Genomic DNA, 22,836 nt, shown 5'->3' on the forward strand with positions numbered 1-22,836 from the left:
AGTGTAAAGGCACAGTTAGAGGAAGCTTTAAAATTAAACCAAGTCAGAAGAGTGAGCCTGGTCATTTCAACAACATTAGAAGAACTCACACTCTGATGGCACTTTGGGGTCTTTTCATATGGAGACCATAAGACATCACACACCAATTATGTGACCATGGTCACACCCGTGGTGCCAAGATATACCAGCCATCCTGGATTCTTGAAAACATTGAAAGACTGTCAGACCTTGCAAAAAAAAAAAAAAAGAATAAATAAAATAGTGTGATATTTGGCCGGCTTATCATCCCGGCCAATACCCCCAGGCCGCCAGACGGAGCCCTCCCTGCAGTATGGAGGTGCCCCGAAGACCAGCAGGGAATCATGGACGATGTAGTTTTTATCCTCAGCCCTGCTGGATACCTCAGGGGCCGCAAGAGGGCGCTGCAGGGAGGACCGAAGACTCGTTTGTGCCCTATGACCCGGAAGTTCGGCATAGGAAGAGCGGCGGGCTTCCGGGTTGAAAAAAGAACTTTTACCTGACCCGGAAAGTGATTGAGAATCACATGGACTGGGGATTAGGAACACTTCCGGGTCAGGAGATATAAAAGGACTGCGGGAGCTCCCAGACGGCGAGCTGAGCTGGGTGGAAGGGTGGCAACGCGTCTGGGAGCTGGAGGATTGTATTTGTAGTTATTATTGTGTTTTCTTAGTGATTTATATGAGTATAGTGGACGAGAGGGTGTTTTGTACACTGTGGCTGAAGAATAAAGTCAATCTGAGGACTTTTACCTGGTGTCTGGAGTCGTGGACAGGGGTTCAAGGGAGTGAGAGCGCCCCCTTCCCTATCTACCACAATAGATAAATGAAAAACACAGAAGAAGCCCAAAATGAGCTTAACTCATTGAGGAACATTACACCCATCTGGTAGGTAATGTCCTGATGTTCATCCAGAATAGCTGGTACATCACAAGTTCATCAGTCAAACAACCTTACAAAAACTAATATAAAGAAATTAAGCACAAAAATAACAGTATCGTTTGCAACTGTGCAAATGTAAGGTACACGTTCAAGTAATCACTCATATTCAGTCACATGGGATGAACATTGAGATGCCAATTCAACCAACACACACATCTTTGAGCTCAGGAGTACACCCGGAGCACAGGGAGAACAGATGGTGGCCAGGTCAGGCCTGAAACTTGGACTCCTGTCAGGCAGAAGCACTAACAGGGGTGCGCTGCATATCCAGTAGCGAGCCCTTACATTTAAAGGGGGAAGTGAAAGCACATGAAGAGAAACCCCGGAGCAGGAGCCCATTTGCCTGGCAAACTACTTACTGCACTAATCATCACACTATCAAACGGGCACCATGTCTCGTTCGTTTTGCTTTGGGATAAAAGCTGCTGAAGGAGAAGCAAGTGTAATGGCAAATACTAATTAATCTCTGCTTTAGGAGGAAAAAAAACAAACAAAGAAAAACAAAAACTCAAGACTTCCTGTTTCAGGCTTTTAGTAATCTGACAGATCTACCACCGGAAATTCACGGGTTACCTCTAAAGTGTGTGATGATTTCACTGGCAGAACATAAAAATATTGTAGGAGAAGAAGAAAATCAATGTCATAACTCATTTTAATAAACAAGAAAAGGGTACAAAATGTAAGCTTTGTTTTCTTAAAAAACTGCAAACTGTAATAAATAAAAGATAATATATTGCAGAGCTCTGACATTTTCTTTAGTTTTTCATTTAACAGATTAACCTTTTTCTTGCTGAAAACATTTGCTTTCTAAACACATTCTCAACAATAAATTATGATACAAAATGTGGTACTGATACATAATTAAAAGATAAAAAAAATGAAAGAAAAAACATAAAACATTTGTTGGATATACACTTTATACACTGTAATGACTGAACAGTTCTTCAAAGACGCTTTGGAAAAATATAACCATAAATAATGGAAGAATATTTACAGGGCAATTAATTTAACAAGGTGTCTTATCAAACAGTATGCAATCTATATAAACTAACTAATAAGAGTAAAGCAAAAAAAAAAAAAAAATAAAATAAAATACTACCAAGGAGTTTGTTTGTTCGTTCGTTCTCTCGTTCTTTCACTAACCCCATTTGGCTGGACGCTTACTGAATGCTGCCCAGCTGCTCATGAAGAACACAGCAGCTTGAGTTTCCTTGGAAACCCATTTAGTGGGCATCTCGTTTGTGTGTTTATTAAATAAATACTTTTTATCTGATTCATACTCCAAAACGATCCCATCCAGGTCAGATGTTTTGATCCTAGGGTTAGTGGTGTGAATTAGCTGTAGTCATTTCAGAAAACATTCCAAAAATGTATTTTGTCATTTTGAATTCTGCTACTGTCTGTATTGAGATAACAGGCTCAATGAAGGATGCCATACAAAATAAAAGGGTGAATGAGTGAAAACTGTGTGTGTGTAGAAATGTAATGTTACATTTTCACACATACATCATAACACAGACTTCTTTATAAACTATTATTCTGAAAAAGAAGTGTTCTGTAAATCTTGTTTGGAGGGTTAAAGTTTCCATTGTTAACCCACAATAGCTACCATGGTTGAATATTGTAGGTGCAGTACATTGCTGATGGCAGCAAGGCCTAATTGTACCAATTACATAATAACATATGGAAGGAGCTGTAAATTCTTCACTTCTGCCCACAATCTGATGTGCCTTTTTATGACTGCAATTACTGGGTAGCTGAGTGCACAGATCAGGTCGGGGCAATGAAGCCATTCCGATCAGAAAGTGCAGTAATTCAGCCTCTCTTTAAACTGACAAAGTAAAAAACACACACATTTCAAAACCACATACAGTAAATACATGTTCTATAAGTCGATTAAGAATGAAAAACAAAAGTGAAAAGACTTGTAAGTTGTCAATGAGTCCAATCTGAATACAAGTAGTCGTACAAATAAAATCAAACAAGGTTTCATGAGAAAGACCCACCAGAATGGAAGATTGACCTCTAAGTGACAGAACGGTATGGCTACTACAAACTGGAGAAATATATTGTTACATATACAATTAAGAGTGACAAAAAAGAAATCATTAAAACAAGCGTTGAATGATTACTGCAGTTACATTTGTCCATTTTAATATATTACCATCACTTTAACATTGTGAAAAAATTTCCTTTTAAATATTTCAGTTTTATATTATCTTGTAATTTTATATAAATATATATACATAGGTTTGCATGTATGTGTGAAAATACTGTGTATATCTATCCATATATACACACATTACACGTAAACAATAGATAATATTAAAGTATATGCAAAAATGTTTTTTTTTTTTCTTTACAAAAAAAAGGTAATTAATTTCAACTTTGATTATATACCCTTAAGGATGAAGCTTCTCTCCCAGTTTTCTTTCTGCCACATATATAAGCAAACATTTTCAGGGAGAAATAAAAATTTGTGACTTCTGATTATGTAAGTCTTTAAAAACTGAAACAGTATTATTCTGGGCCCCAAACACTGAATACTTTTTTTTGAAGAGAAACACACACAACGCTGCACTATAAAGATGTTATTCATTTAAATGTTAGTCTTTATTTTAACGCCTAACTCTTTCTTTTATTTTGCCCGGCCTCAAAACCTCAGGCACTATTAGCAGCCTTGTGATCAGAGGACCGATGGTGGCCATGCTGACCCAGCTGGGGTACAGAGACACACATTTTATTCGACAGGTACTTATTAAGGAACAATGTCGTCTGCTCTGTTACATTTGGCTTGACTCTTGCATTCTTCAACTAACAGAATGGCTATTTGAAAATCTAAGTTGTCCCCGTCTGGTCACACATATTAACTAAAAATGAACTGAACAAAACAGTTATGCAATGGAGTTCAAAATTCTGTTAGTCTTACTAAATGGGGGGAAAGGATATAAAGAAACAGGCTCCTGATCATAGCGGGCGAGTGTTTTGTACACCAGCAGTAATACAGGTCATCAACTTTGCTGCCTGCTGACTCGAAAGTGAAGAACAAAAGAGCACCACTCATCCACCGGTCCATTTAATGGAAAGCTCAGTCCAGTTGATGGTCACATGGAATCAGACATCTTTTTTGCCACTGACTCAAGGCAAGAAGTCTCCTTGAAAGAAAATTCTGTTGACTACAGAGTGCCCAGAAGCAGTTTGTGAATGGCAACTGAACTAAGTGATCAGTGTCTTTGGACTGTGGGAGAAAATCCCATCAAGCACAGCCATGGAGCTCAACATAGCCAATGGTCAAGCGGAAACAACGCTGGTTGCAATATAGTGCAAGAAAATGTAAATTTTTTCATATTGAAATTGTTTATTCTGATAATCGACGTTTAATTTGATGAAGCTGTCTTACAGGGCCTGCTACCCATAGTCCTGAACTGGAATAAGCCAAATCACACACTGGATGGGTGTTCTGCACCCTCACTTTTGTTTGCTTTTAGAAAGACAAGATCATAAAAGCAGCCCACAAGATAAGCCCAAAGAAAAAGGCAATCCTGACATTTTGATGTATTTTTGTCTGTAGAATTGTGATGTGAACGATGAAAGGGTAATGGGTAGGATCTGTGAGAGATGGCTCTGCAATGCACATGATAGGCATGGAACAATCACTAGTGGACAGGGATGGGGGAGTTCTAGTAGGGTCCAACTAGGAATGCTTCACTTTATTATTCATTTCATTTCACGTTTCATTTTATTATTGCAAAAAAAAAAATGCCTGCATTTTAGGTACAATAGCATTAAAAGAAATAAATATCCCTGGGAAATGGTTAAAAAAGTAGAACAAAAAAAATACAATTTACATATTAAGTTGTATTTTCATTTAAATTGCAAGTACAAAGAAAACCATACTCAGCAACCTTGCCAATAAACACTTCCAAGCAGCCAAAAAGGGAGACTTGTAAAGGAGGGAAAAATCAGGGGAGAAGTTAAATAAAGTAGCACAAGTACAAGCGTCCTTCCACAATTTTTTAGTTTGTCAGCATCAGAAGTTCTCATTTTGCTTGTCATTGAAACTGCTGCATGCATATTCACTAGAAATGTGCACTGCATGCATGTACTGGGCGTGCAGTGGTACCGTATTCAGAGCCATTTAACAAACTTCTACTCTTCTTAACTGTTCTGTAGGCGTTAAGTTAGCAGTGCAGTGTACTTTTAAGGCTAGCTGTGGTATTGCATCACAGGCATCATCTTTACTCCTAGTAATAATTGCATAATAGGAGAATAAAGTACATTTAAATATTATCTGATGTAGCCATGCGTGAAGAAATCCGTCAGTTTTTAAGGTACAAATATCATAAGTGATAACCTGGCTGCATGTTACATTCAAATTATAAGAGTTGAAACTAATCGAATACAGAATAGAAATTTTAAAAAAAGGGGGTAACACGTGACCATGTTTCAGAGTAAAATGTACGCAAGATGAGCTTTTGGAAAATTTCAAACCACCTGCTAAATGGTGCAAAACATACGGGGGGATATTCGTGTAAACGAACTAAGCAGGACATCTAAATATCAACTTAGTATATCTTGAGGTTCTCTGTACCTATTTTCAATAAAGCTCAGTTTGTGAAAATAACAAGACACTTGTGCGTTAAATAACTAATTGCGGAGCAACAAGACATATGGCTCTACTTCAGTAAATGTAACTGTTTGCCACTGGCATAAATATCTGCTTCGTTTCACTTAGGAGCTGTTAGTCTTTAGCTATTCAGACAATGAGCTGCCATCTGTACTTGTTATCATTTATTTAAAACATGAAGCAAACTACACAGAGTACACCAAAAGTCTTGCTTAGCCAGAGGTTAGTATTTTCTTACAAATGCTTTCAGGTTAATTTGACTTTTTATGCTATGTAAAGTTTTTTGAATTGTTTATATGGTAACAGAAGATACTTGTTAAGTGCACATCATTATCAAACAAAAATTACATTCAGCTATAAAAATTCAAAGTTCTGACAATTTGTACATTCGATTGAGAAATTGCAGCATTTGCCAGTATGTTTTTGGGATTCATGTGTAGTGAATATGCAAAATACACCTAACTACAGTAATGAAGAGAATGAAAACTGACACAAATACCATCCAGCAAACTGCACAGACATTTGTAAAATATTCGGTAAACTGATGTCTCATTTTTTAAAGAAAAAGGCAGTTTTGTCCTTTCTGTCAACTCTAGCATTGCCTAATTTATGTGTTAAAAGATCATATAATCTTGCTAAACTGTCAGTCAACCGTGAGTCAGAGTCAATGTTTGTTATCGAACAGTCAGAATTCACACTCTTTATTTTTTCAATTATTCTCAAACATATTCTTGTTATGCTGACCCACATCCATAAAAGCATCTACATAGGGAGCCAGAGGACAGTTCTGAGCAACACATTATGTTTGATCATTTCCTTGTGCAGAACACTTGTAGCCATTCTGCGGTTCAGAAGTGTGTGATCATCCTCTATATGTGGACCATGTTGAAAGATCAATAAGACAGGAAGAAAGAAATCAAAAAGCAAAAAAAAAAAAGTTTCAAAACCTGAGACACTGAGATTGACTGTATTCAGTTAAACAGCATAGAGTACCAGACCTTTGCTTGCAATGTGCGATTGGACTAATGCACCACCAAACAAAGTCATGAATGGATGTAAACTGGATTCGGGTTGAAAATAAATTTCTACTGGACAACTTGCTGCACTTTTGGCTAAGAGCTCAAGTCCAGTGGAGTCCGAGAATCCAGGTAAGGCAACATTTAAAGATCAGACTTAAGCAGCATGACTGTTATTATGATAAAATGGATAGCTCTATGTGGTTTCATACAGATTTTCATCAAGAAGTGATGAATACAACAAAAGTGAATTGCACTGGAAAGCTGACTATGTAAGTAATTTACTGAAAGCGATGCATATGCTTCAAGTGGATGGCATTGCCGAACAGTCAGCAATGAACCTCGTAAAATGGTATAGCATTAGTCCTTTAGAGTTCTTATGCTTTATTAAAATGGTGGATTCGGTATTTTTCCTTAAAATGTAATTATGAACAGTTCTAGGAGAACATCTGACAATGTTCAGTTCATGTTCTCATTTTTAGGGTACAATGGAGTTAAATGAATCTGGAAAAACTGGATGCAAGATTAATATGTAGAGGTAAAAGGCAGGTACAAGTCACCGCAAGACAGAGTCAGAACTGCTTTATGGTATCCAGCTGGTGTCATAAACATACAACTACAAATCAAGTTAACATCCGGAGGAACAACATGCACTGGGCTTTATATTATATTTAATATAAAACAGTGGGACCAGCCTAGGCGAAAAGGGAGGCGAGACAAACACCTTGCCAGCCGCTTTTTAAAGGAAGGAATGCTGTTAGGTGCCAGAATGGTCAAAAGGACGTGTATTTGAAAATGTAAGGAAAAATTAACTTCTCATCTAAACATTCAGAAGGAGAAACCCTTGTGTTAGAAGTGAAGCCTTCACACGTGCACACAGTATATATTTTTTTTCTTTTAATTGCATGCTTAGTCATTTGGTCTAAATTATAAAGCCATATGAAAAGGTTAATGCTTCCTTTTTTGAGTTAGCTGGTTCTGACCATGGACCGTTTCGTTTTTTTAAGAATGAATAAGTTTGTGGGTGACGCGTAAGAACACAAAAGACAGAGACAGCTATACTACGGATGACATTACATGGACGAGTTTAAAGAAACAGAGAGAGAGAGAAAAAAAAAAAAAAAACAGCTTATGACCACGATTTTGCTAGTTTCAGTTTTGCACTTTCATTTAATTTAAATAGTTAATTTCTTAATAACCAGAAGACACTGGTCAAAAGCCAAAGCAGCAAGTCATTTTCCACGGTATTGTTGCTGTGTAAATATGCTGGGGCACCACACACTGAATGAAATCTGCATTAAACAGAACATAATACAACATAAAGGCACCGTAGATAGTCTTCTCTATTGAAATACTGTAAAAACTGCTGTATATAGTATGGCACATTCATTCATAACACACAGTTTTAGATTTGATTTTTAATTTATAAAAGACTTTTTTGTTAAATCTACTAATGATAAAATAAAATAGTTTAATTTAAACTAAATGGGCTTCTTCTTTAATACTTTGATAGAAAATTAAATTTTACTGGTGAATCTATATGTATTCTTTCTTTTATACAGCAATTGGATCTTGATTAGATATTACACCAGATAACCTTGCTTGCAATTCATCCTGTGCAGAAAGTTTTTGACTTGTGTTAGTCCTGCTGCCCTCAGCCAGCCAGAATGTAGGCGCTGAATCAAGGTTCGTTGTCATAGGGTTCTGTATACTGAGAAAAGGTGTGTCTTCCCCAATTCTCTCATCTTCAGTCTCACTTTCTGAGCTATTGCTCACAGAGATCGAGTCACTGTCTGATTCAACTTTATGCTGCCCATGGCCATTAATTTTTGTTCTTTTTGCACGTCGACTGTTGGAAACTTTCTTAACAGGCTGTTGCGCTGGAGCTTCATATTCCTGTGTAGTTTCATACTCATCATCTTCAACAATTCGCAAAGGGCTGGGGGGTGGACTGTGGGCTTCATGCCCTTCATTGTAATGGGCAGAGTTCCGTTGCTGGTTGCTATTGCTATAGTCATGCCATTTCTCTCTCAACTGTGGAGGTGTCACCAAAAGCAGTGGCCTTTCTTCCTCCATGAAAGGACTGATCGCGACTGAAGGCATGGATGTTGCAAGACTGGACACTGACGGTGACATTTCTGAAGGTGGCAGGCTTGGGCCAACTGGAGGCTGAAGATCCACAGGCGACAGACGGTTAGGTGTTGTCACTGCAGACATGTACCTGTAAATAAGGAAAGGGTAATAAATTACCAGAAGTTTTGAATTTAAATATAAACTAAGCACAACACCTATATAAGAACATTTTCAAAGATTTTATTTTTTTTTTTAATGTATTGATCATCCTGATGTGAGAGTTAATTAAAATGTTTTTTCTATTAGAATATTAATGAGGGAATCGAATAGTGCATCCAACATAGCATGAATTTTAAAAAGTTCAAAACAAATTAAAGAATTATTTAAAATCACTGGTCTTTCCAAAGGCATTTATTACTAAGCAGGATGCAATTTAATTTTGTGGCAGCCCACCTAAGCCAACTACCCTTTTTCTTGCTAAACCTGTTTTACATCACATGCCTTAAAACAGCAGAATGCTGGTTTTCCATGCCTCTAACTCAGTGGTGGAAATAAGAGGGCTGCAGTGTCTGTTTGCATTCCAACCATTTTTTAAATTAGTACCTAACACTGTTCTCTAGTTGAACACACATCTTTAATTAACTAGCTTTTTAAGATTCAGAACACTTAAATTGTTTCGTTGTTTAATATGACAAACAATAAAATGATGCCAAGCAAGCCAACAGACGACAAATGAATGAAAGGGTTCAAATTTATCTCTTGAAAGACTAGCATTTTTTCTATAACAAGTTCCTTAATTAGAAGTCCATTCTTGCAACATGGAATGCAACATGTTATTTATCTTTTTGGATTGTTAGGACTCTCACTGTACCTCAGCAGACAGGTCCAAAACTTTTGATGGTGCACTCAGAAGAAAGTAATATTTGTCAGATATTTTACATTTCCATTTATAAATTACTGCGGTGGGCTGGCGCCCCGCCCGGGGTTTGTTTCCTGCCTTACGCCCTGTGTTGGCTGGGATTGGCTCCAGCAGACCCCCGTGACCCTGTAGTTAGGTTATAGCGGGTTGGATAATGGATGGATGGATTTATAAATTATGCTTGTGTAGATAAATGGAGAATACATTGTCTCTATTTGCTTTAGCAATTATGTTATGACAAACTCGATGACTCATTAGGCTTCAAAAAGCTAGGAGGAGGAAATATTACTTTGGACAAATAACGTCCACAAGCAAGTGACTGACATTTTCAAAAGCAATTGTTTATGTGTTGTACCAAATTTGTACATCTGACCCAGAAAGGTTGCGTCATGTTGTTGGCTTAGGCTGCCATCAAGGGTTATGCATATTTTATTATATTATATATTATATATATATATATATATATATACATATATACAGTATATATAAATAAAATGAGGGAGCGTTATGGTCCCCAATTTAGATAAGAATAAAATAAAGAAATATTCAGGTTAAGGAAAAGCTTACTTTATAGTACACAGCTTAAAGTGCAAAGAATTCTTGTGGTGGGGATAGACACTTAACTTTGTCACACCCGTGCACATGGGAGACAACTTATGGGCTCATATAATTGTAATTTCCTGCCGGAACTGCAGAGGACACTGTTGACTGATGCCATTTTTCTTCCTCTCTCTGCAGACAGTAAGGTTGATGGCCATAACATCTTTGACATTACTTCTGGTGCCCAAATGCCTGGAGTCCATAAGACCAGAAGCTCTTCCATCTTGAGTAGTCTACTTTGAGACTTGTGACTTGTGTCTTTTGCCTTTTTAACACATTTGAACCTGGGGTTTCTTTTCATTATATGGGGTTAGTCTTTGGGTGACTCAAAGATTTATGATTTCTTTGTCTCTCTCATTACACTGTGTATTGTAAGTCAAGTGAAGTCAAGTCAATTCACAGTTTAACTAGAAACCAGTTTTACTTAAGGCATGACTAATGCACACAAGTACTCAGCCATGAACCTCTACCAGCTTGCTAGGGCTTACTTTTTGTACTGGACTGGGCAGCTATTTAATTCAACTATGTTCAGTGTATACAGAAAGCTGCTACTCACTCAATAGTCCAGTGAACACAGACCTTGGTGGAGTGGATAAAGACTCATTTATGTCTTTACATAAACTAAATACCTTGGCCCGTAAGTATTCTTTTATCAAATGACTGCATAATAGGTTTTTTATCTCTTACAAAACAAACTGTGTGTTATGGGGATGACTCCCAAATATCATTGTTGATCAGTGTGTCACTGGTCCTGCCACATTTTTGATTTAACTAAAGTTAACAAACCTTTTGTAGGAGCACCGAGTAATTTGAAAGCAGTGGCATTCTTGAAGTTCACTACTGTCCAATTTACATTATCTTTCAGACAGATATAATTATCTACTAAACACCTTCTTAGAGTTTTGCTTCACTACTCACATTATATGTAAAGGACTTCATTTTAGTTCAGAGCAGTGGTTTAAAGAGGGTTTCACATATTTGTAAAGCTGAATAGTACAACTCCCTAATAATTTTTTGAAAATTCTTTTCCAGTTTGTGGTTGGGATGAACAATTAGTCAGGAACCAACCTTGGACAGTATTTCAGGATTATAGGCATGAACACCAGACTACCCATGGAAATACTAAACATAGATAAAGTATGAAAACCTATGCTGTATCATTTTAAATATAAAATATTTATATTTTATTTTATTTATATTTTTAAAATAATATCAAATATTTAAAATATTATATTACTGAAAATCTGTACAAATGTGACAACAAACACATGAAAACTGAGTGGGAAGAACAAGAGAAAAGAAATTTGGGATAAGAAAGGAACATTCTTGGCTGTGGAGAAAGAAAATAAAAAATGTCCTTTTCAGACTGGTACCAATAGCTGGTCCAGATAAAAAATAATATGGTTTGCTAAATTCTCTTTGTATTGTTTTACTTTGTTTGTGTGTGGGTGACTTAAAAAAAATACATGCAGAATTTCAGTGTGTTTTGTTCATGTCAATAATAAAGGCAAATATGGAGTTTTTTTCTTTTTCACTGAGACACTTATATACTGTATTATAAGTAATATAAAATAAAACATTAAAAAGAACTAGAACAATCATTTAACTTTGCTCAAGATTTATGTAGAAAAAAATCAGCCACTTTTTTTTTTTTAAAACAATTTGCATTAGAAATTGTATTGCTTCTACTAAACAAGCAAGAATCTTCCACACTTCAACAGTCACGGCAGTCTGTTTCATTTCCTTTTTTAATTATAAATGTAAAAGCAGCTGATTCCAGACCATATTTAGAGCTCAGATTTTGCAGAACCATGATAATCAGAGATAAGCTTAAAGGATACGGCTTTACAAAACAATTATCTTTTCTTCCAATTATCATAATTCTACGCTTTGCTAACCAGTTTCCTATCAAACATCAAAATTCATGAAATATATTTATTTGCCAATGCCTTTGAAATGGGAACGGAACATTGATACATTAATAAATTTTACACTTATGTTCCCAAATTGGCTTAACAGTCAGTTCACTGCACACAAAGATGAACTTGAAAGGCAGTAATTAACCATTTAGAATGAAATAGTCTTCAGCATGACAATGAAGGTGTAGAAAATCACCACTAATTCATCGGCCTGCATCATACGATGAAGACAAGAAGACAAAACAATTTACTGTGTTTACTCAAACAATAACCGCTTGAAACAATTAAGTATAAAATTAAATTATCACAATTTTATAAATTCAAGATAGAAATTCAGCAATGGTGGAGACAATGTTTACTGTCAATGTATACTGCCAGTACTGCTTACTGAGTGTGTGTGTGCACAAGAACAGCAATTTGTTAAAATAATGGTGGAAAAATCCATACAATGTACATGCAGTATTAGTTCTGTTGTGACTCTGGAACACAGGCAACATATTAATGTAACCTGATCAACCAATGGGTTTTTTGGTGGGTCTGATATTGCTCTATCAGTTACCAAATATTCTATATTAGCTCAGAGGCACCGTCTTTATGTTGAGAATAAGAAGGAAAAATGACACATTCCATAAAAGAAGAGGTGCAGTATGGCTCATTAATGCAAGTATTATCTCTGATAGACTCAATGAGCCAAAATGACTATTCAGCTGAGTGAAGCTGCATAATCATGCTTAACAGAGGGATTTCAAGAAAAAGGAAACCAAGATGCCTCAGGAATAATTTAAACGGTTGAACGTGGAATAGGCAGTGAATGCATGTACTGGTCATTATTAGAAAGATGTGTTTATAACAGATGATAAAAAGGAGAGGTGAAAAATTTTTCTTTGTAAAGACTGGGCATAAGCTGTGCTTGGCATAACTAAAAAAATGTACATTTGAAGGACTGAAAGTAACTAAAGTATTTGTTGGGAACAATTAATTTCTTGGCACTGATGAAGAGCGGCTTCTTCAGGAAAATGTAACAAAATAAGCTTTAAAGGTTTATTATGACTTGTGTCTCTGTTCTATGCAAATCAGTTATAGAAAGGAAGGCGATAGACTCCTCTTTTGCCAGGTCCCTCAGGGAAACAAATTGTTTCTTTTTTTTTTGCATAGGGCATGCACTGTCCTTTTAGAAGTGTTATTGCATATTATCTTCCAAGAGGTCTTTTGTTAATAAGTGCTTGAGTGGTCAGCTCACAGAAAAAGTGAAACAACATGTGCTTCTCTTTCAATTGATCTATGTTAAAAATAATTAGCCATGCACATTAATAAAACGGTGACATTTCAGAAAGGAAATTAAATAACAAAATTAAAATATGTATAGATTGGACAGGGAGTGAAACAAACATCATCTAGCTAATAATTCACAAATATACCTTCTCGCCCCTTAAAAAAAGAGGTGTACCCTAAAACAGCGAAAGCTTCAACATGGCTATTGTCGCACCTGCAAATGTAAAACTTCTCCCTTTCTCCTAATCAAGAAAATATTAGCCTACATGAAAAAAAGTAATAATGCAGATTTGGTTCAACAGAGTGAGATTTTTGGTAAATGATATACTCTAAAGCATTGTGAAAATTCACATCTCAATGACTGTGTTAAGTTGTCTGATGAATATTAGTGGCCTTTGCTTTAGGGAGGCAACATAAGGTAACACAAAGAAGAGACGCAGGAACCTTGATCTTACCAGGTAATCATTTATATATGGTATAAACTATTTTAATTTATTTTATGAAAACCTCACATCTAAGAAATTGTGATAGCTCTGGACAGTGGCTACTATAACAGAGAAAAACATTATAAGCAACAAAAATAATGTAGTGGAGGTGATGTGTCTGATGAAGTCAAGATGATTTAAAAACAAAAAAACTACAATCCCCATTTAGAAACAGCATTGCAGATTGATGTAAAACTAACCATGTTTCAACAAACAGCTTCTCTTCAAAGAACTAGAATTGTGTTCTTAGTAAATTGGTTATAGTCAGACAGTTATGATTTATTCTTTAAGAATATGAATAGCAAGCTCTACTTATAGTAAAGCAACATTTTAGATGAAAACCTAATATTGGCTATTTGATACATGCACTTTATAAACTCAAGATCCTGGAACATATTGTTTATTTACTTAACATAATATGCTTACCTCTCACTGTATGGTGAGTCTTTAAAGGATTCAGGCGTATCTCTTGAATTCTTTAAAAACACATTAACGTCTCTCAAACAACCTGTGCCATTTAAACGACTTCGATGTCCAAATGGACTGGTCTGCCTGCTGGTTTCCACTGAAGATGTCACCAGTACTGATCGGCTCTCTGTTATTATGCTTTCTGTTTGACAATTACTCCAACTAGAGAAAATGAAAATAGCACACATTTAAATGCATTAAATGAAAACAATGACTTATTAAATTATTAGTATAACAATATATAATTACTTGACAAATTAAAATTTTAACCTGCTTATTCTACTTTAGTGTACACAGAGATCATCCCAATAGCACTGCATTAATGTCTGATGGGAGATAATTAAAACACATAGCAGAATTACCACATACAGCATTCCGCTGGTAACTTGGGAAGGGCTAATTCAAAGTTACTACTTAACCTATTAGACAAATCTCCAAGATGATGTTTGAGGTAAAAACACAGTATTCAAATAAAAACCAGATAGGAGGAATGCAGACTCCACAGAAACAGTAAATGGGCTGAGATTGTAAACCTGTGTTTTGTAGCTGTAATAGCAGGCTAGACAACCATGCCACTGTGCCTTCCACTTAGCAAATTCACTTTACTTATTAGTTGCTGGTTGAATGTATTGTCAGAATACGGAATCACCTCCGAATTATTCTATATACACAACATAACTGAATTAATGTAAGTTTGGGCTAATACTGCAATCTTAATTTAACAATAATGATTGAATATGACATAAGTTTTTGAATTTGAATAACTTGTTAGTTTTTAGTAAACTTTAAAAAACTGCATGGGCTCTCATGATGCAATTCTTCTCCTTCCATTTTGTATTAAAGTCAATGACCAATACAATTTTTACTCAGTGTTAATAATTTTGTGGCCAAAAACAACAGCATACAGATATTTACCTTGACTCATTAATACAGAGCATAATATGTACCAGATGAGAAAAAACATTCATGACTTTTGTTAATACACCACAGCAAAATCAGGCAACTTCACTTTGTATCTTAAGTAATCTGTGACCTAGATGACCCAGAGGAAACATAACTAGACCAGTTTAATCCAGTTGGAATCTCCAATAAAGCTTTGAACTTTGATTGCTGAACTACAAATACGTCAGAAACTGACCCATAATTGTATTTTTTTCCTTATGTGAAGCTGATCTGCTAAACAGATTACAAGTCCTAAGGGTAATATTCAGTGCTTATATTGTACAAGCAAGGTTATTGAAAAAAACCCTATATTATATAAATTGCTATATACAAAAAATATTATACTGAATGTGCTTCACGTTTATTTTAATAACTATATTTTACTAATTGTATTTAGTGCATATCTTTGGTTTTAAGTGAACAATATTTACACAGATTTAGCATCAACATCTCAACAGACATCCTCAAATATTTTACTTCTATAGTCTATGTACGACAAAGTAATACAATATGTTGTTGCTCTCTGCCATAGGTGAGCTGTATTTAAATAACACCAATATTAAATTGCAGTCTCCTTAATCTAGCTAAATACTAAGTTAAACTATAATGTCTTTTAAGCACTTGGTTTAGCAAAAAAAAAAAAACGATAAGCACTTTCTCCTTTCTCAAGCCACCTCTGATGGCTGCTGTAAATGTTGCGAGTTTTGTGTCACTCATAGATAAGAAGATAATACAGTGTATAACCTGCATGCTACTGATATTGTAATTGACATGGATTTACAGTGATTTTCTGGGTAGAATATCTGAATAGGAAGGTTAACATTCTCAATGGATCTTTGAGCATACTGTATACAGCTCTAAGATAAAGTAATCTTTTCAGTCTATGTTGCTTTGCTGCAAGTGTTTTAAACATTATGGACATACAGGGTTTTGTAGTTGCTACCTACAACAACACAGTGTCCCCAGACATACTGTAATACTGAAACATCTTGCATTCATACAAAACAGCACTTTGTCAACATGGGCACAGTTTACTGCAGCAGCTCAGAGGGAAGGGGTTGTGTTATTGACTGACATAGTCAATTGCTGTAAAAAAAAAAAAAAAACCACCTAAACCAAATGAAAATGAACATAAATATATCTACAGTAACTTGGAGTTTTATTTTTTTTTGTGGTTAAAATAGGTCATATTGAACTCTGTTGTCTTGTCATGTAGTCCTCCAACTTTTGCATTTTATATTCAGTTGCACATCTTAGTTGAATTCACGTGAGCATTTACACAGCTGCTACTTGATCCCAGAGTGATATAAAGTTTGAACACAAGTAATAATATGCCTTGTCCCATTTTAAGTTCTGCTTAATCTTTTTGGTATATGATTTCCTATTCATTGGAGATCTTGGTCTGATCTAACTGATTTCATCTACTGTGAGGCAATGTTAAAGTTTAACGACTTCAGCTGCTTTGATGATGTTCAGTTCAGGACTGAATCTGTCTTCTCACACAGGTTGTCATTGTAACAATGTAGTATGATTCTGTCAAGCTGCTTTTCTTTCTTTCTGTAGAAGTCATCCATAACTCAACTGTATCAAGACCTTCAAACTTTATTCAGCTGGAATGCACATTAGCTGACTAAATGTTATTCAAAGCTAGGCATAGCAATTGTGTATGTTCAAACACTGTTATAAATGCTTAGCCTGAATTACTCCTCAGGGACTTTGGAGCTCCTGTGTTGTGATTTGATGTGACAGTGAAAATGTTTGTTCCAGTAAGTTTGACTGTAGAAAATGATGACATGTTACATGTTGATTAGCACATACAAGTAAGAAATTCACTGTACATTGCACATGTGACAATAATGATTCTTTAACCTATAATTAATTTTTGTAATGGATGAGGAAATATCCAAGCATCAGATTATCCCTTAGGAAGATATATTAACTATTTAAGGTTGCTTTATGAAAACAAGTATTCTGTCCTAATCCTTTTGTTATAAAACATGTTAATAGCTCATGCCCTACAGTTCATTGTGTCCCCTTTCAGTGTGAAGGGCATAGGTCTTTATGGGTAGAGTATGAGGTTTGTCAATAAAATTGCAAGCTCACTCTTCAATGAATGATATTGAGCACCTATATGTATAGTCTGAACTTTTTTTTCCTGTTTGTCTGCTTTAATAACTGAAAAACATGTTCAATATTGGAATGCTTACTTCTTTGTAACAGAGTATTAATAAATACTTTCACCCATAATATATGTTCACTGGAACAATACACCCTTGGACTCACAGTGTGAACATCACATGCAACATAACTGTTTTTTCCTTGGAATTATGTGTTATGATCTGCATGCTTTATTGAAGACTGCTTAAACATGTTTTTCAGCTGCATTGCTTTGATTCATTGCCAGGAGTTTCTCTCTTGCACTCTGTGAATACTTGATAAACACAAGTTTGCTTCAGGCAATAGAAAGAAGTAATAATTTATTTTTAGTACTTTTTGTTTCTTGCATCTAAGAACCTGTAAATGCCCTATATTATTTTCCTCAGCATAGGAAGAAACATGGCCACTAGATCATCACTAATTGACCTTCCATTCTCTTACACTATTAACTCTAATTTGGGTCATGAAGAGTCCAAGCCAAACTGTTCATCATGAAACACAACTCAAGAAGGAAAGGTCCCAGGACATACTGACACAAAGGCCCTTATTCACACTTAACTGGTCAGTGTGGTTGACTAGTCACTAATCAACCTAACATAAACATCTTTATGATACTAAGGGCAAATTGGAATACCTAGAGAACTTCCCATGCTGATATGAGGCAAAATCCACACAGACACTGACCAAGGTAACACTTAAATCTAATGACCTGGGACTTTGACAAGAGAGGCACTAAACACTACATCAATAACTTTCCCTTCAAATGACTAAAAAACAACATTCAACGTGTCTACTGAATTACTGTATTAAAAAAAAATCTTTTTTTTTCAAGCTAGAAAGAGTGATACATTAAACTATCTTCATTCACCTTAACACTCAAATAGCATCTAATAAAGATTTTACCATAATATTCGGCCTTCATGGTGCAGTGTATGGGTAGCAATATAGGAATGGGTTTGTTCGAACTAAAAATATTTTTTTTTAGTTTAAAAGAACAATAACTTCACAGCTTTCATGTAAAATGAAAAAAACAGAAAAATGTTTTTCACTTCTGACATTTCATTTTTCCATAAAAAGAGTATTTTTATAGCTCTGTGACAATTCTGTTCCCTTGGACAATTAATAACACTACACTCATGAGAAGTCACCCTACAGACATTACTTCATTTGGCTCCAGAGATGCACTGTTTAAACTGTTTGTTACCGTACTGAGAATGAATTACTATCTCTGTTTTACGTAGAAATATTGAACTCCTAAGCATAAACTGTGTCTTCTAAGAATATAAAGGCAAATACAAGGCGCTATAGGAATGTTTGTGTTGTACGTAATATGATTCAAAAATTGGAGACCCTTCTGCTAAAATCATGTTAAAATATTATTATATGCCTCAAAAATACACATTAGTAATCAATGAAAATTGAAAACAGGGCAAGAAAAGCAGTTGTCATTCCAATGCAACACTAATGGAAATAAGAAACTGTGAAAAGAAGACTTGGTTCATTATAAAAAAAATGTGTTTGTCAGCCAATAACAATAATCTGAACTTTTGACTTGTGCCCACTTACACTAAAGTTACCCATGGGTCTTATTTTTGTACTGTGCCATCATATAATACTTCCTCTACAACACTAAGAAGTATTAACAAAATTTGGAGATGGCCTGGGTAAGAAAAGAAAAAAGGAATTATAATTGGTCTGTCAACATTCAATACAAAATTAGGAAGGTTTGATTTCTAGTAGCTAAATAAAAATGCAAAAAACGAAAACAGATGTTTAATTTTTAGAAAACTACAGAAATTAAGTATGCAACAATAACATACAACAACAATCCTGTAAACACCAGAAGTGCCTCTACTCTACTGGGCCCTTGAAGAAGGCCCTTAACCTGCAACTGTTTCGACCTGGGTATGGTGTTAATCTGTATCCAACCCTGCAAGCAGATCCTCTAATTTATAGAAAAAACTTGGGGGTTGGTGGCAGGATTTGCAAAAAAAAATCTCACACTGTTCCAGTGTGGTGCTGAGGTAAAGCCTGCTGCATTCAGGTCCCAGGGTCCCAATCCAGGTGGTTTGTTGTGTGGTGGGTGTGGCAATGCATGCCAAAATACTGTTTCCTGCAAACATTTCAATTTAACTGAAATCTATCTAAGACCAGTAATTGGTTGCCCGGTACTCAGTTCTCCAGAATATGACACACATTGGGAAAGAAAAATAAAAATTATAATTATCCCTTTTATATTATACGGTATATACAGTACATTATATACTAACATTTGTCAACGATTATTAAATAAACTAGGTTAATTAATACAAACAGGGTTTACATTCCCAACATCCATCACTAAAATTTGTCAACAATTATCATTAAATAAACAAGGTTCAATAATATAAACAGGGTTTACATCCCCAACATCAATTTTATATTATTGAAATACAAAACAGTGAATAGCTAATTAGCTGTCATGGCCATCATGGCTACAGAATCTCACTGTATCACTCTAGACTGCCATACAAACATTTTGCAAATGCTGTCATATCTGTATTTGTAGCTTGTCCTAAAGGTAGATGTTTTCTATAAATGGCAAATGGAGGAGGTTGATGGCATTGGAAGTTATGTTTAATACAGTGAATTGGAATATTCAAAAATGTAGAAAGTAACTGACAGAGTCCTGGCCTACTGAGACCAGAGGTGAGTATTCATCTAAACTTGTGTTTTTACTGATTTTGAGGAATGATAGTAAATACTACATGTTACAACATGAACAGTAGTCAGAGCTACTCAACCTTAAAATAACAGCCCTTATGCAGAATAAAGGCCTTTTGAGAGACACAAAGTTGCGAAGCAAAAAACGTGTTTGTTTGCAGCTCACTATCTGTCTTCAAGTAAACATATCCACCTGAAGATATTTTCCCAAACTGCATAGTAGGCTCTTCCCACTACAAACATATTAGAATATATCACATAGTTACGCAACAGATTTGGGAAAATTCGTCCCCTACTTAAAAACTACATGGAAGAGGTGCAAGCAGCACAGGCCCGATATTACAGCCTAGGCACGTCTCTCCGGGAATTCCACCCGGGAGATCGGCCATGGTTCTTATTCCTACCTCCCATTCTAAGTTACTAGCCTACTGTCAAGGTCCATATGAAGTTAAGGAGGGGAAAGGAGTTGATAGACAGAGATAGATAGACAGATACTTTATTGTTGTCAACTATTTGGTGAAACAACCCAATCGTCAGCCGAGCGAGCGCGTATATCATGTAAATCTGCTGAAGCCGCGGAAGGATAGGGATCTCGATCCCTCCTCCGATTAGCCCCACTCACTCTTTGCTTAAAAGATCAACCTTAGCTTTGGTGGGGATTTAAGTCCTAAACAGAGGCGGGAGCCGGAAGCAGTTATCCTGTCCATCCTGGAGGTACTGAGTGAAACACCCAGAAGGAATTCTCTGATTGCGCATGATAGATTGTGACAGAAACCTGAGTTATAGTTTGAGAACGCCCATATCACCTTCCTGAGGCAAAAAGAGCTTAATTGGAATTTGAGATCAAGTGCATGCTAGAACCAGGGGTGACAGAGGAAAGTCATAGTCCCTGGTCCAGTCCCATCATCTTGGTCGGGTAAGACTGATGGTAGTTGGAGGTTTTACAATGACTTCCATCGACTTAATCAGGTCTCCCAGATTGATGCCTATCCAATGACACGAGTGGACGACCTCGACCTAGGACAGGTTAAATATTTGACTACTCTTGACATGACAAGTGGGATACTGGCAGGTTCCTTTAACGGAATCCGCAAAGGTTAAGACTGCGTTTAGCACCCCCTAGCAGTATTGTGTCCTTCCATTTGGGTTACATGGGGTTTCTGCGACTTTCCAGCGCCTGGTGGTTAAAGTGCTCCAGCCTCATAACTCATATAGTGCTCGTAGTCATCTATTCCAGCACGTGGGAGGAACACCTACAGCAGGTCAGAGCGGAATTAATGACACTTGGTGAGGCCGGACTTCGGATTAATCCCAAGAAATGCTTCTTTGGATTGAATGAAACCATGCATTTAGGTTATCTTGTGGGTTGGGGTGCAGTGAAGTCACAGTGCTCCAAAGTAGATGCCATATTGAAATGGCACCGTCTAGAACCAAGCTGCAGGTCAAAGCCTTTCTCGGCTTAGCGGGGTATAACCACCGGTTTATACTCCGATTCTCTGAGCTCACCCTTGACTGATTTAACAAAAAAGAGGACCACAAACAATGTGGTATTGACTGATAAGACAGCGGCTACATTTAGTAACTTGAAACAGGCCCTTATGTCAACACCAGTCTTGAAAGCTCCTAACTTTTCTTTATCTTTCATTCTCCAGATGGACACTTCAAACACAGGCCTGGGTGCCATGCTGAGCCAGTGCATTGATGGTGTTGAACACCCCATTATGCTCCTAAGCCAGAAACTGCTGAATCGAGAGACCAGGTATGCAACAGTTGAAAGAGAGGCCTTGGCGATCAAATGGGTGATTACGCAGCTGAGGTACTACCTCTTGGGCCATGAGGTCACCCTTGTTATGAATCATGCACAGAATCGAATCCGTGGATCACCAGGTGGTTTCTTGACCTACAGCTATACAAGTTTTCGCTTGTTTATCGACGGGGCTCTCTCCATGCCAACACTGATGCACTTTCTCGGGTTCACGACCTTTTGCTCAGGAGTCCCCGATGGGTCTGGGCTGGGGGGGTTGGGGTTTGCTTTGTCATACACGTACGAATGGGAGGCAGCTAAAGGGCATGAACAAAAGTACTTCTATGTTAGACCAGGGGTGGCGGAGTGCACTAACTCTTTCTCTCAGTTCTCTGCAGAAAAGTTACAGGAAATCCTGCCTGGCCCTGATGACATCACTTCCAGTTCCAGGCCCTACTGTTGACGTCACTTCCAGTGACACCACTTCTGGCCCTATGATGACGTCACTTCCTCTACTCTCCTTTAAAGCTGCCATCTTAGTGCCAGCAAATCTGTTATGTTTTAGACACAAACCTGTACACAACTGTACACCATTGAAACCAATTTTGCAGCCACGAAATAATATACGAATGGCTGTCTCAAACATTTTTGTGGCTCTTGTCTATTATTGTGACTTATCATTGTGATTATAAATGGTTCAAAAAACACAAAACAATAAATAAACTTGTAATGTAATTCTCCAGACCAAATATATGTCACTGTACAGTATGTACAACAAGCAAGATTTTACAATATCATATATTTACCTGTGGACAGATGCACTCTTTACAGTAGTGGAGTGATGCGTTGTTGATGTGTATTGGCTGGTAGAAAAAGAAGTTTCCATTTCTTTTTCTAAAATGTTATGTGTATCAACAGCACTTTTTGATGCATATTGCTGTAAAAAAGACAA

General features: G+C 36.5%; 1 protein-coding gene across 7 annotated transcripts in view; it reads right to left on the reverse strand.

Annotated features, from left to right (window-relative positions):
- Window positions 1-1,592: 1,592 nt before the first annotated feature.
- The window catches only part of nrg1 (neuregulin 1), a 172,680-nt gene continuing 151,436 nt past the window's right edge, over window positions 1,593-22,836 (reverse strand). For all 7 annotated transcript variants that reach the window (XM_039758776.1, XM_039758773.1, XM_039758775.1 and 4 more), the window contains 3 exons: window positions 22,691-22,821; window positions 14,297-14,500; window positions 1,593-8,823 (listed from right to left, as the gene is read on the reverse strand). In XM_039758776.1, coding sequence (XP_039614710.1) covers window positions 8,157-8,823; window positions 14,297-14,500; window positions 22,691-22,821 — 1,002 coding nt within the window. In that variant the 3' untranslated portion in view covers window positions 1,593-8,156. The remainder of the gene's footprint in view (window positions 8,824-14,296; window positions 14,501-22,690; window positions 22,822-22,836) is intronic.

The sequence above is a fragment of the Polypterus senegalus genome, chromosome 7 (genome assembly GCF_016835505.1).
Source record: "Polypterus senegalus isolate Bchr_013 chromosome 7, ASM1683550v1, whole genome shotgun sequence".
NCBI lineage: Eukaryota > Metazoa > Chordata > Cladistia > Polypteriformes > Polypteridae > Polypterus > Polypterus senegalus.